Source organism: Podarcis muralis, chromosome 4 (genome assembly GCF_964188315.1).
Source record: "Podarcis muralis chromosome 4, rPodMur119.hap1.1, whole genome shotgun sequence".
Classification (NCBI taxonomy): domain Eukaryota; kingdom Metazoa; phylum Chordata; class Lepidosauria; order Squamata; family Lacertidae; genus Podarcis; species Podarcis muralis.
In genome coordinates this window covers 96062458-96077133 of record NC_135658.1, presented here as the reverse complement: position 1 = coordinate 96077133, position 14676 = coordinate 96062458, and the positions used below count along the sequence as shown (strand labels likewise).

Here is a 14676-nt window from a genome sequence, read left to right as displayed (position 1 = left end):
CCCCCCCCCCAGGTGCTTGCGGGGCTGGCGGCAGGGAGAAGCGGGCTTCTCCCCACCGCCAGCTTCCAAACGACGTCGGGAGACAGCGGGATGGCGCGCTGCGCCTCCCCGCTGTCCCCCCAGCTTGCGGGGCTGGCGGTGGGGCTTTCCAGGCTTCAGCAAAAGCCTGCATTCGCCCCATAGGACGCACACACATTTCCCCTTTATTTTTGGAGGGGGAAAAGTGCGTCCCATAGGGCGAAAAATACGGTACTCTGTGTGTGTGTGTGTGTGTGTGTGTGTGTGTGTGTGTGGATGTATAAAATAAATAAATCAGAGCTTTTGCCCTCACATCAACTCCTTGAAAAGTAAAGGCTGCTCAAATGTGGTACATGATTATTACTAAATTTATTTGTTGCTTTTTTTTGCCAAAGGCAGCTCAAGGCAACTTACAACTAACAACCCAGGCCATTCAGTAAGCTTTGTAGCCAAATAGAGAGTTGAGTTCAGAGTCCAGTGCCCTAACCACTAGGCCAGTGTTTCCCAACCTTGGGCCTCCAGCTGTTTTTGAACTACAATTCCCATCATCCCTGACCACTGGTCTTGCTAGCTAGGGATGATGGGAGTTGTAGTCCAAAAACAGCTGGAGGCCCAAGGTTGGGAAACACTGCACTAGGCAACCACATTGATTCTGTTGACATTAGAAGTCTAGTTTGGTCTGTTTTTATTAATGAGGAAGTCTTCAGAGATGATCATCTCCCTATAATGTCCCAGGGTCTGGTCTGAAGTTATAGGAGGCGAAACTAAGCAGGTTTGGGTCTGGTCAGTAGTTGGATGGGAAACCAGTTAGGAACCTCTTAGGCAGAATGTACCTGTAAGAAAAAAGATAAAATAAAACTCCCCCTAAGATATATGACTCATAACTCTGCTCCAGAAAAAAATGAATCCTCTGCTCCAATAGAATTCCCGAACTAATGTTATATTTATTGCACTGCAGTTTGTTTATGGTTTGGCTATAAGCATAATTCTTGAACAACAGGAAGGTTATGAAATGCTTATATTAATAGCTGTATTAAGAAGACAGCGCATTGGATTTTTATGTCTTGAGACATGGTGCGCTAATGCAAGCTGCTTAGCATCGGAAGTATCTATGCTTATCCTCAAGTCAACGTTCCGGTGGCTGCCTAGAGATTCAAAATACTTAGCACCAAAGTGTCAGTTACTTGAGCAAACAGCAAGAGCTACATTTGATGGTAGCAGCCTCCAATAGTCAAACCTGAATCGGCTGCAGTCAGGTACAGTGGTGCCTCGCAAGACGAAATTAATCCGTTCCGCGAGTCTCTTCGTCTTGCGTTTTTTTCGTCTTGCGAAGCAACCCTATTAGCGGCTTAGCGGCTATTAACGGCTTAGCGGCTTTAAGAAAAAGGAAACAAACTCGCAAGAACTCGCAAGACGTTTCGTCTTGCGAAGCAAGCCCATAGGGAAATTCGTCTTGCGGAACGACTCAAAAAATGGAAAACCCTTTCGTCTAGCGAGTTTTTCGTCTTGCGAGGCATTTGTCTTGCGGGGCACCACTGTAGAAGAAAGTGGGTCCGGTGTGGATAAGGAGTCTGATTTTTAAGAGCAAAAGGGATGTGTGAGTGAGCACAGGATCTTGCCGGCACTTCCCTGCTACTTCCTTCCCTTCAGTTTTCCTGCTGACATAATTCGTCCCTCAACTGAGCTCCCAATTCCAATAGTGAGCCCTACCGGGATAAAAGCACCTGTGGGAGAGTAGATGAGGGGGAGATAAATACTGGACAGGGAAGGACCAACCTGTGTTACGGTATGTGGTTGGCCTGGATAATAATAATAATAATAATAATAATAATATTTTTATTTATACCCCAGCCAAGACCGGGCTCAGGGCGGCTAACAACCAATAATAAAAACAAGTTGATTAAAATACAATTTAAAAGATTAGGATACAACATTAAAACATTAGGATGCAGCCTCTTCACAGGAGGAGAAAGGAAAAAGAAAGAGGGGGAGGGAATCAAACTGATTCTAAGCCCAAAGGCCAGGCGGAACAACTCTGTCTTACAGGCCCTGCGGAAAGAAATCAGATCCCGCAGGGCCCTGGTCTCATGAGACAGAGCGTTGCACCAGGCTGGAGCCAATGTTGAAAAGGCCCTGGCTCTGGTTGAGGCTAATCTAACTTATCAGGACCCGTGAACAAGACCAGTTTGTGCAGAGAATTCCATTGAAAACGGGAACAGGAGTAGAAATGGCTTCTTTGTTCTAGGTCTGGAACCATAATCAATTCAGCGAATACCATCGATATTCACTGTTGTTGCTGTTTTCAGTCCGCAAATGACATGAAATTAGTGATGTTTCCCTCCCTCCAATTCAGACTGCATTTCCTTTACACTGATATAAATGGGTTGCAGTGCATTATATCAGGGTAGGTTTATGTGCTGGCATTCGAGTTATTCAGGAAGCTTAATTTTGATCATGTCGCTTAATCAGGAAAAGAGAAACAAATCTCAGGATAATTTTAGTATATTTAAATCTTGGAAGGAAAACATTCTGGTGGAATTATTAGCTATAATGAATATCCGTATGAGTTGACAATTACCTAATGCATTAAGTTCTCCCCCTCGCTCTTCCCTGAGAGTATTTGTGATCAGCGGTTCCTTTCTTGCAAAAGTAACTAGTCCATTTTTTTTGTTTCTTTGCTTTTCTCACAGAGGAAGAGACCTGGATGACCTCATCGATGTAAATGACACTGCACAGAAAAACAAAAGGCAATCCTTTTAAATTTTATCTCTCCTGCACTTTAGAAAATCTGTTACCTGTGGCTTGAGTTAAAAATGTAGGGAGGGTTTGTAGCCAACTAAGTTCTCCTCAGAGTATGAGTGGAATGAACAGACCTAAGTTAGTCGTGGCCATTCATTTCAGTGGGTCTACCCTTGAGTAGAACTAACATTGGCTGCATCCCACATATGTGTAGCTGTGAGCACATGGTTTCCATGCCCATGCAGCACTACTTCTGTATCAAATGCATGTCCAGAATTTTCCCTTCCTCCATGGGAGGGAACCTGGAAAAGGATAGCCTGGGAGGGGCAGGAAATGGGGCCTAGAAGATGGCAGTGATTGGTGACCAGGAGGATAGAAGCATGTGGGGTCCTGCAGGTCAGGAAAGAATTGTGTGTGCATCATTGTGAACACGAAGCTCTGGAGTGGAGCACTCCTTCCTGTGAAGTCTGCAGGATGAGGGCAGTAGGCTGCTATGCTCCAAACGTTTAACTAAGCAAGCCTCTTCAAAAATGAATAAATGACTGATACATGGAATTAGGGCTTGGTGAGCTGTAGGTGTGATTAGTGGGATGGTCGTAAGCACACTTATTTTCTAAGAAGTTACTGCAATAATGTGTAAGGACTTGGGACCAAGTCCTATTAGATACAGTAGGCTTTATGACTTGATAAATAATCACAGGATCAGGCTATGGGACATGAAGTCTAATGTCTTGATTTGTAATGGAGGGGCCATATTTCTTCACAGCAGATAATGCTTCATACTTTTTGTCTGGTGCTTGAATCTGATATAAAAATTAAAACAGATCCTGCCTCACAGAAATCATTGATGACTTGATTAAGTAACATTCATGTTTGCATTTTTTTAAACGTCCAGTAAAACGTCCAGTATTTTGTGGTCATCAGGCTCTGCTCTTTATCTTTGACAGGAGCCAAGAACTAGATGATCTCATTGTGGTAAAATCCTCTCCTGAGGATCAAAACAAAAAGAGGTGAGTCTTAAATCTTAGTTCTTATAACCATGGCAGTAATTCATGTCACTTGTTTATTAATTGAGAGGACTTGTTTATTGTGCATTTGTTCTGATTTGTTTGTGGGGAGGTCAGATGAAGCGTCAAGCCAATGCCATCCCATGCTTTCCATTTCCTTGCTAGTATGACTTGGTATGAGTATACAATGTTGCCTTTTCCCCTTCTCCATTCACCACTGCAGATGCTTCTCTGGGGTCTGGAAAACCCCTTAGTCTGCTGGCTGTTTTTAAAAAAATGAAGCCTGTGGTGGAATAGTGGCAGGGGTGAAATCTCTCGTAACTTCAGAGTCAGCTCAAGCAAGAGTAGGACTGCAGCCAAAGATTGTATGTGAAGAATGAGCTCCGTTCTCTGCTCTCAGATCAGCCTCATTGCTTTAGATTGGAAGAACAGCGGAGAGGCCCTCTCTCAGGCTACATGTTCTGCATATAAAACAGGGCTTGGCACTGATGGCTATTCATTTAGCAGAGCTTGAGGCTCTGGCACAAAAACAACAGGCATTCAAAATAAAAGCAGAGTAGCCAGTGTTTGATGAATGCATTCCCTCTGAGAGTTTTCCCTCTTAAGTTCCCACCCTCCTCTTTTCCCTTTTAATGTTTTAAATCCCCCTCCTTCACTACATGCATAGTAGAAGAATAGAGAAATGGTGGGGAAGGATAAATCACGGCTAGACTTCTTTTTCTTACTCCAACCTTGTCCTCCACAGGGCACCAGAGCAGGACCATGAATCTGCCAATATTCCAGGTGGTCTGTCAGAAATGAACCATTTATACCAGGACACAAGAGGATCCAGGTACAGTATTCTTAAGCCAATAAATTGAGTGTTTTTCCTTTTCCCCCAGCTGCAAAAGGCTATCTCTCCCATAAACCCCTACCAAGGAAAATGTGTTAGAAGAAATTCAGCTTTCCCAGTCCAGCAACTCTTTCTGAGTACAGGTGGGGAAGTTCAATGTGGGTAACACACACACACGTAGCTTTGCCCGTCTGTAAATCTCAGGGAAGAGAAGTGTTCTGCATGTACAAACCACCCCCTTTATTTAAAAGAACAGCTTGGGCAGGCATTGGAGAACAAACTGCTTCTCTCAGAAGCTCCCTTTTCCATAGTTCCTTCTGGCCACAGTATGAAGTGTTACCGTCCATTCTACCACCTTGGAACTCTGTATTCTTGCTTTGTTCCAATGAGTTTAGGATTATATTCGCCCGTGATCCTACACAGAATTGTGATTTAAAAAACAACAACTTCTCTCCATCAGGTGAAACAGGAACAGCTTTCTAAACAAATATGTGTGCCCTGTGTTAAGTTACCATTTGTTAAACATCTGTCTGTATCAACCCAGTGTTTCAAAAATGTGGTCAAGAACAGGGCCTAAACAGTGAACAATGGAACCTGTAGTATTTTGCAGGTGGCATCATGAATGTGGCTGGAGAAAAGCTTTCCTCCCTTTCTCTTAATAAACCTGGCGCCATCCACTGAAATGGAATAGCAGGAGATTTGGGCCAGACAAACGGAATTGCAGTTCTTCACAGCATGCAGTGTTAATTATGGAATTTGCTACCCAAGCTATGGCGATGTCCAGCAACTTTAAAGGCTGAGGCAATGGCAACTAGTCACAGTGGTTATAGGCTACCCCCCAGCAAGAGGGGCAGCCTGCCTCCAAACCCCAGTTGCTGAAAATAATGCCAGGAGAGAGCTATTGTATCCCTGTCCAACTAAATCAGGTTGGGCACTCTGAACCAGGGTGCTGGAACAAGACAGGCCTCTGGCTTGATGCATCAGGGATCTCTTGTTCTGTTCTTATGACATTGCTTTTTCTTACCGCTTTTGTATGTTTATTTTTAGAGAATGAAATTCTCCTCATTTTTTGTATGTGTTTCAGCTGTATTGCCTCAAGCAGTTACTCAAGTCCAAAGGACACAATTGTGTACACAAGGACATATGAGAATAGGTACCTGAAAAATACACGTTGTATTTTTCCACAAATACTTCCTCGTGTACTAATTCCAAAAATAACAGTTTAAACATGATTTGTTTAAACACAAGCCATGTTATTTTCCCCCACCCCCAGCTATGGCATGGCTAACTTTCTGGTTTCTTGAACGCATAGAATGAATGATAATCTAATACAATATATGGTTTTATGTCATCCCAGAATAAAATGTGAAATTAAATGCAAGTGATAAGGGATTAAAACAAAATGGCTGGAAAGGGCTATTGATATTACCAGACTACAGCCACAATACAATACACAGCTCAGCTCAGCTCATTGATTCCTATAGAGGTTTAGCATGCCTAATGCTGGGATCTATGTGGAGAGAGAGAGAATGTATACATGCATGTAAACACAAGATAATAGTTAGGATTTATGGAGGGAGGCATGCATTGACCTACAAAGATGAATGCAGTCATGTTTGTTGAACCCATCAGGGGTATCATAAATCTCCTGGTTTTGCTGGCCTGGCTGGGACTGCAAACATGTGAACAATGACTGCAGCATTTCTATTGACTCTTTTCTGGCCCTGCAATAAATTTCTGAGAGTCATAAATGAACAGTGTTGCAAAACATAAAATAGCACATTTTTATGTTTTCTTATTTCACCTTGTGCCTTATCTGTCTTCATTCTGCTGAATGGTTTCACATATGACATCTCTATCTGACACTACTGTGTGCTTTTCTGTTATTTTAGAAACCCATTACTTCTAAAATATCAAGTGCTTAAGCATGCTCTTAAGATATAAGCCCCTTGGGGGCAAAATCCTCATTCTGCATGAGCCCTGCTGAATAATGGGAGCCATGCAAAAGCAAGTTTTGTGCCCTTTTTGTATAATGCAATACAAGTCTCATCTTGCCCCCCTCCCCCAACTGTTCTTTTAAAACGGTTTCTTGTATATCTGTATATTTTTGAAGTCTGCCCTCAAGTCTCTGTGGATGGCTTTGATGTTGACTGATGATACACTTTCTTTGTTGGAGTGCAAACTTGAAAAGTATTTTTTTTTAAAAAAACAACAACCCTATTGTTCATCACTTGGTACATGTTCCTTGTATCACAGCAGATTTCCCCATGATGCTTATGAAGACAACATCACTGGAAAATCTATCAAAACTGTTTACTCTACTTCTGATAGGTGGGTATATATACTGAACACTGTAGAATGAAGAAATATAGAGGAAGAAAGCAAAGAGAGAAACATCTATCATCTATCTATCTATCATCTATCTATCTATCTATCTATCTATCTATCTATCTATCATTTATCTATCATCTATTATTTGCTTTTCTGCTACAGTTCTTCATTAGTAGATCCACATTAGTACAACTGTTGCGTTAAAAAAAGAATGATAAGAAAACTTCTTTTCATATACTTTCCCTCCCCAAGTTTCCTCTCTGTTCCCAACCTATCCGCATTGTCTTGTTCTAAATTTTCCTCTCTCCTTCTCTTTATCTCATGTTATAACTTACGCTGCTGAATTATACTCATCTCGCTAGGTTCATTGTCTTACTATAATACTTTTTCATATATTCTATAGATAACATCCAATCCTCTTTAAGTTCTTTTAAATCTCTGTTTCTTATTCTATTAGTCATACCCACTAGTTCCGCATGTTCCAGCAGTTTATGATGCCACTCCTCATTTGTTGGAACTGCGTCTGTTCTCCACTTTTGTGCAAGTAAAATCCACATGGCCGCAGTTGCAATAGACTCACTTGCTTCTTCTTCTTTTGAGACTTCTGTCGTTATTATACCCAGAAGATAAGCTTCTGGGTTTTTAGTAAAGGATCATTAAAACTTTTTTTTCAGTTCGTTATGGATTAATTCCCAGTAGTCTTTAATAACCCTACAAGGCCACCACATATGGTAGAATGTTCCTACTGTCTCTTTACATCAAAGTGAGAAACATCTTGTCCGTTTTGCCCCATACCCAAGTTTTTACACTTATTACCTGAAAGCTTTTCCCATTCACATGTCCACGTTCTTCACTTGATTTCTCTACACTGTATGCTAGATTGCTAGCTTGTAGAGTGGGTGAATTGATTTCACTGAAAAGGTATGACTACTAAGATGATGTCAGTGAATATGAAAATTTGTCTGTAGTGTTAGATTCGTGTCAGTCCATTCATACATTTAAGTTGTCGCTTGATGTTACTGTACCACAGCTGCCGTTATCCCTAAACAATGGACCATGCTAACTGGGGCTGATGGATCAGATTCCATCAATATCTGGAGGTCCACAGGTTCCCCATACCTGCCTTGAGAGATTTACTGTTTAGCAACAGCTCTTCCGAGTGATCTGTTTATCTGTGCTTTGGCTTCCTTGCTGAATGAATGAGAGCTGTGCAAGAGGTTAGCAGTGCAGTTATACAGCTCCCCTTCATGGGCTTGCCCAGGTGACTTGCGCCTTATGCCTTCAGACAACCCAATCTTGAAACCAGTTCTAGCCCGCTCTTTGCACATCGAGCCATGGTGAGAAGGTCACAGCTTCACGCAGGCATGGAAAAGTGAGAATATTTGCACAGTGAAACCTTCCAGTACTGTAGTATGCACTCAATGAATCGTGTTCTTATACAGGGCCGTTATTGAAAAAGAAATGTGCACTTACTGCCGGAAGCCCTTGGGCACAGACACAAAGATGATTCTTGATGCCTTGCAGATTTGCTGTCATGCAACTTGCTTCAAGGTAGGAACATGTCTTTCACCCAACTGTCGTTAAATATGCATGGATTTGTAGTATGACAATTGTGAATTTTGATCAAAGCACTGGGTTTTAAATCAAATTAGAGATCAACCCTATGGTCACTGGAAGGGCATCCCAAGGACGATAGGATAGGGCAGATTTCCCTCTTTGTCTCATGGAAAGGGAGGTCCACAGGTGGAGATATTCACTTCTCTTACTGCTCTGCTATTGGTACTCTTATGGAGATGACAATAGAGTCATCATGGGACAGATTGGAGGAAGCACCCAGAACAGTGGAGGGAGTATACTAGCCCTGAAGCTGCTACACTGATTTTCCTTCTGTAGAACCAAGTTCTAAGAAAATGTAGCATCGGTGTGCAGTGAGGAAGGGGAAAAAACATGGGAATATGGCATTTAAACAGATCCAGCATTCTCCTTATGACAGCCAAAGAATAAAGAAAACTATTTGTACAGGGGGAAAACAACCCTGAGGCGGAATTTCTCTGAGATCTTAAGTTCAGTTGTACTGAAATGTTAGTGAGTCTTCCATGCTTTGCACACCGTAACGTATATTAAAGATGACTCGCTATCAGGCATTTTCATAACGCGACTGCTGATTAGCTACTGGACTGGATTCAAGGTCTTGGTGTACAAAGCCTTGCAGAGCTTTGGGAACAAGATGCCTAAATGATTGCATTATTTCCTGCATGCCCAGTTGGTCACTGTGCTCCACAGGCAAACACATCCTGCAGATGCCACCTTGTCAGGAGGTGTGTCCTGCACAGTGCTGAAGCTGGGCAGCACCTGCCCTTTGGAACTCCCTCCCACTTCATATCAGGCAGGCACCTTCTCTGTTGTCTTTTTGGCACTAGCTAAAGGTGCTTACACTGTTTCAACAAGCTTTCTAAAGCCTTTATCCTGGTTGGTATCTGACTCAGAATTGATGAAATAAATAATAACAACTACTAAAGGTTTTTGTTTAACTCTGTGTGTTCCTAGTGCGAAATCTGCAAAGCACCTTTGGAAAACGTGAAGGCGGGAGATAGCATTTGGATTTACAAGAACACGGTGCATTGTGAACCATGCTATTCCAGAGTTAAATGTAAGTTGTCCTGGAGGGCACCTGCTTGAAGGTTCAGTTGTTAACAACAACCAGGGAGGCATGGGGTTCAAAATACCTCTGAAACACTTCAGTTCAGTTCCTGTTTATGGTGCTGTAGATTGCAGGTTTTGGTGAATGCAGAAGTCCAACATACATTTCTTGAATGTCCAAATATATGTTTCCCTGCTTGATATTCACAACACCAGTAGGGAGAAAATTCAGTTCAGTTTGCGTGTAAAGAGAAATATATCAAACTCACGCTTTCTGAAACAACATGCAAACCGAGACACAGTTACCCTTCTAAATTCACACTTATCCAAATTTTGTGATACTGTTCTCTAACCAAACAATGTTTACAAAATGCATATATTAGGTAAAAATGCACATTGAAATGAATGCGTTAGTTAAGATAACATATTAACATGCATTATTTTAGGGGGAATGGCTTGCAAAATTTGGGTACGTTAGTCACAACTGTGCAAAAATGTGTGAATTAGGAGAAATTCCCAGTAAAATGCTGGCAAATTGTCATGATAATTTTAAGGTGCAAACTTCTGAACTGAATTTAAGATCGGAAAAATGATACCATCCCTGAACACCAGTGAACGTTAAGAATCACATTTAAAAGACAATCAGTACAGTGGTACCTCAGGTTACATATGCTTCAGGTTACATACTCTTTAGGTTACAGACTCCGCTAACCCAGAAATAGTACCTCAGGTTAAGAACTTTGCTTCAGGAAGAGAACAGAAATCGTGCTCCAGCGGTGCGGCGGCAGCAGGAGGCTCCATTAGCTAAAGTGGTGCTTCAGGGTAAGAACACTTTCAGGTTAAGAACAGACCTCTGGAACGAATTAAGTACGTAACCAGAGGTACCACTGTATCCGTAATACCTCAAATAATATGGAGCTGAAATAGCTCTGTGTTTAGAGAAACTTACATTGGTCTGAAATGGTTGACTTGATAAGGCTGTGCACATTTTCAGTTTCTAATGGGCATTTTCTTTCCCTTACAGCATCATGGGCCTACTAATTTTGACTGAAGACAGTTCAGGTCAATGGATCAGCTGCATGCGTTTCTTTGAAAATCATATGCTTTTTTAGGATGAGTAAAGAACTCCAAGAATAATAAAAAATGGTAGACATTTGAAGATGTGAAAAAATGAAACTATAACCCTACTTCTAAAAAGAAGGAAGCGCATGGTGGCTTCTGCCTAGAATACGTGTGTGTGCATTATCAGTAAGGAAACAACGTCTAAGACTGCAGTCCTCTGTCTGCTTACTTAGGAGTGAGTCTCACTGAAAAAAGTACAACTTATTTTTCTGAGTAAACATGCATAGGATTGTAGTGAAAGTGTATCTTGGCTATTCTTGACTGCAGTTCCACTGGTTCCTGTTCATTCTGAAACAATTCACACACCCGTGCTTATAATCCGAATACTTGTGTCTGTAAATGAGTCATTATAGATCTAAGACAACATCTCAGCTCAGTGGGTCCATTCCAGATAACTTGAGTGGTGTTTTAAGTCCCACGGGAATCAGTGGGTCAGAACCGAAAACATGAGACAGTTACCACATAAGGGCTTCCTCCCTTTCATTTTACTGCTACACTGAAAATAAGAGGAGCAGCACTAGGTGAGGCAGAAGGTACAATATTGTTTGGGTATCTGTGTGTGAGTGGCACTCATTTCAATTGTGTCCAAAGCCAAAGCCAACCATCTTATTCGGCCTAATGGCAATGTGGACAGGTCTGCATGTTGACCTTCTGCAGTTCCCAGGCAATTAAAAGAAACGCAAATAAAGCAATGATGGATTGATCATGGGACAGATTGGGGGCATCCACAGAATTCTACCATGCAACCACATCCTCTCCCCAGATACACAGAGGAGGAGACAGTGGTCATGTCAACACAGTCTGCAGCATCACAAGCTAGATCAGGGGTTAGTAAACTATTTTCTTTCCAGGGCCACAGTTGCTCAGAGGTGATCTGTCAGGGGGCAGGGGGAGGCCACGTTCCTGCAGTGAGCATGGACAGAACCAATGATGGACAGAGAGAGACAAAAATGTCCTGGGTTAACTAATCAAGAATAAAGACTGCTTTGCTTCTGTGGCTGTCTCAGAATTCCCAATCCTATTCCGCTCTACTCAGAAGTAAGCTCCACTGAGTTTGATGGGGTTACTTTCAAATGAGTACAGAAATTTTTAAAAATTATTATTATTATTATTCAACACAGTAATTGATACAGCTCCAATTCTGGAAAGCAAGTGCAAGTAATTCCTTTTTGACATGGGTGCCCTATGCAAACCCGATGGCAGCAGGGAAGGGGAGCTCTTTTCCTTAAGCCATACAACCAGGACAAACCTTTTTTTTAAGGCATCAATTTATTCTTAGCCAATTATTTCCCCCTTCCAATTGTACTGAACCTGCAATGAAAGGAATCAGGGGGAAACACTTTTTTAAAAATCAGGGAAAGTAAGAAGGAAACAAACAGGAAATAAATCTAGTGGGATGGCAGAAAGGGGTCAATTTCAGGAAGTGATGGAGTGCACAAAATGAGGTTGAGGGTTGTAGGTTGCTCACCCCTGGGATAGAGGTCTTCCGGTAATCACTGGGCTGAGTAGGCAATGAATGAGTTATGCTTTAGGCAGGACCTCTGCATGGAGTAGTATGGCAGCTGAAATAAATGCTAATGTGAGCTAAGGTGGCGATTGTGAGAGAAGCAGCAGCAGGGACTGGACACCCTGGTGGATACATACATATATTTGGCTTGGAAAGTTTCAGCCCATCTCCATTAAAATCTACTGCAGATACAATGATCCTGCAAACACTCATCCTCCACATATGAGAAATAAATATTCTAAGGATTGGGACTCAGCTTGCACTGTGTTTTATTTAAAACTCATGGATTTACAATTGTATAGAATTGTAAACATGAATTCTTTCCTCTCTCTCTCCCTTTCGTCAGTCTTAGTGCATGCAAACAGCTTAACTCCACTAGTGATAAAGAGTAGAGAAAGTTTGTGGTTATGTAGAACTTATTAAACCAAAGATATAAAAGATTTTTAAAAATAAGGTCCTGGTTGAATCCAGACATTCTGAGATAAACTATGGTTGTGATTAGAACAAAGGTGACTGTATGCTCTTGCTTCCATTTTTGATTAAGTGCAGCTTGTTTCATGTGAACCAGACAAACTGCCATGAACCCTAACTATTGTTTGTTTGAAACAAGCCAAATTAATAGCATGGGCTATGGAACTGGCTTTCCTTCACAGGCCATAGTTAAAATTAACCAAAGTTTAGGATTTGGACAGAATGCTAAACCCTGGTGGTTCCAAAAATGGAAGTAAAGTTTTCCAGTTTCTCCATGATTGTTCTGGGGGGTGGAAGTGTGTGAGCTTGAGGTTTATTGCGATGCAGCCATTAAAATTACCATTTAGTGCATAGTAAAGCCTATTTGTTCATATAGAATCCTAAAAATAATCCACATAGAATAGTGTTTCAGTGACATTGGAAAAAGAAGTGGTTGTACAGTTATTTTATTTGTTACTTGTCTCTCATATCAATGTTTGAAATTGATTTTCCCCTGCCTGAATCTTTCCAATAAAGATTACTAAAGATCAAGTGTGACTAGGGAATAATACATTTTTCAAAGGAAGCGCCGAATTTCAAAGTATGTACATAACAGACTGCTCTGGGGAGATTTCTCAGCAGTGGGGAAGGAGGAAAGCCAATTAGAAGCTCTTTTCAAAGTGAAATATAATTCTACAAGGATGGGTAAAAATAGTTAGAATACCGAAAACCACACCAGAAGGTGATATTTTATGTACTTTGCTGCACACAGTCTACCAGGCATGCATTGTGTTCTGTCAGGCAGAGATACCTTTTCAGAGATTTCCCTGCCTCTGTATTTAAGAAATGTTGTCATTCCTCAGGACCACAGCCATTTTTGGACAACTTAGGCCACAGCAGGGCTGCATTGCTTTGCTGTTCCCAGCACTTCACTAAACTCCAACACAGATGTCCACAGACCATGTATGGAAACCCCATGTTCAAATCTCATTGCCTGTAGACTTTCCATGCAAGCTGGAAATCTGTGCCACTGGAGTTCTAGTTATTGTGGAAGACTATGCATGCTGCCTGCCCAGTGTGTGGATGTCAGGGAGAGCAGCCCCTTCAATGTGTGTAGCCCCTTACACGCAATTTACGCAAGCACCTTTTCTAACTGATTCTACGTTGCATGGCTCCTAAGCATGGCTAATTGGTTACATCAAAATCACATACTGTGTAGGCCCTAACACACTGTAAACCTTTCTCCCCCGAGCAATAAAAATCTCTCTCTAAAGTTTGATCTCAACTGGATGACATTTTATTTTGGCATCCTTGGTGAATGTAAGCTTTGGAGGAGAGCTGCATCCAGTGTTTTCACTAAGCCATTAAGAAAGAACGTGAGCTCTTTTGTCCTTCGAGTGATTCAAAAATTAAAGATGTTTGGGAGCATCTGTTCTGCAAGGTTTTGATCAAAGACCATTGACACCATAAGCCGGCTATGGCTTATTTTTCCACAAGAACACAACAAGGCGTGAACAATAAGGGCTGGTTCACACTTACGAATCCTTGCTAAGCAGCTGTGGTAACTGCACCATGTTGTGTTTTATTGTTCTTATTATAGGTTATCTAATAACTGAGCCGTGAAATAAAGGATGCTTTAATGGATTCTGGAATGTATAACATTATAGGATGTACACAATCTCTTATTTAAAACAAAAACAAAAAAATGGGGGGAGGGATTATCATTTCAATGCTGATGTAAAAAAAAAACCCACAACCCAGGAGTTCTTTTTACATCTGTTTTACATATCACTTGCCTTGAGGCTTTCATTTTTCTTTGGATGTTTTTATGATGGAGTCCTCAAAGGAATGGTTTGCTGGCAGCTGTTTTAACGAATGGTTTTTCTTCAATAGATTAAATTAGCCACATTGAAGAATGCTCTCATAAATTATAGGGATATCTGTGACTCATCAAGTCCATTTTCCCATTCACATAATGAAACTACTTCTTTATTTTACTAATCAGGGCACAATTCCTAAAGGAAAGGAAT

General features: G+C 41.4%; 1 protein-coding gene across 4 annotated transcripts in view; it reads left to right on the top strand.

Annotated features, from left to right (window-relative positions):
• SCEL (sciellin) overlaps positions 1 to 13198 on the top strand; it is a 55931-nt gene extending 42733 nt beyond the window's left edge. For 2 of the 4 annotated variants that reach the window (XM_028728340.2, XM_028728339.2), the window contains exons 16-23: positions 2709 to 2765; positions 3705 to 3767; positions 4510 to 4596; positions 5681 to 5749; positions 6853 to 6927; positions 8370 to 8478; positions 9475 to 9577; positions 10592 to 13198. In XM_028728340.2, the coding sequence (XP_028584173.2) occupies positions 2709 to 2765; positions 3705 to 3767; positions 4510 to 4596; positions 5681 to 5749; positions 6853 to 6927; positions 8370 to 8478; positions 9475 to 9577; positions 10592 to 10608 (580 nt within the window). In that variant the 3' untranslated portion in view covers positions 10609 to 13198. The remainder of the gene's footprint in view (positions 1 to 2708; positions 2766 to 3704; positions 3768 to 4509; positions 4597 to 5680; positions 5750 to 6852; positions 6928 to 8369; positions 8479 to 9474; positions 9578 to 10591) is intronic. The other 2 variants (XM_028728344.2, XM_028728343.2) reach the window with 2 other exon arrangements.
• The last annotated feature ends 1478 nt before the right edge of the window (positions 13199 to 14676 follow it).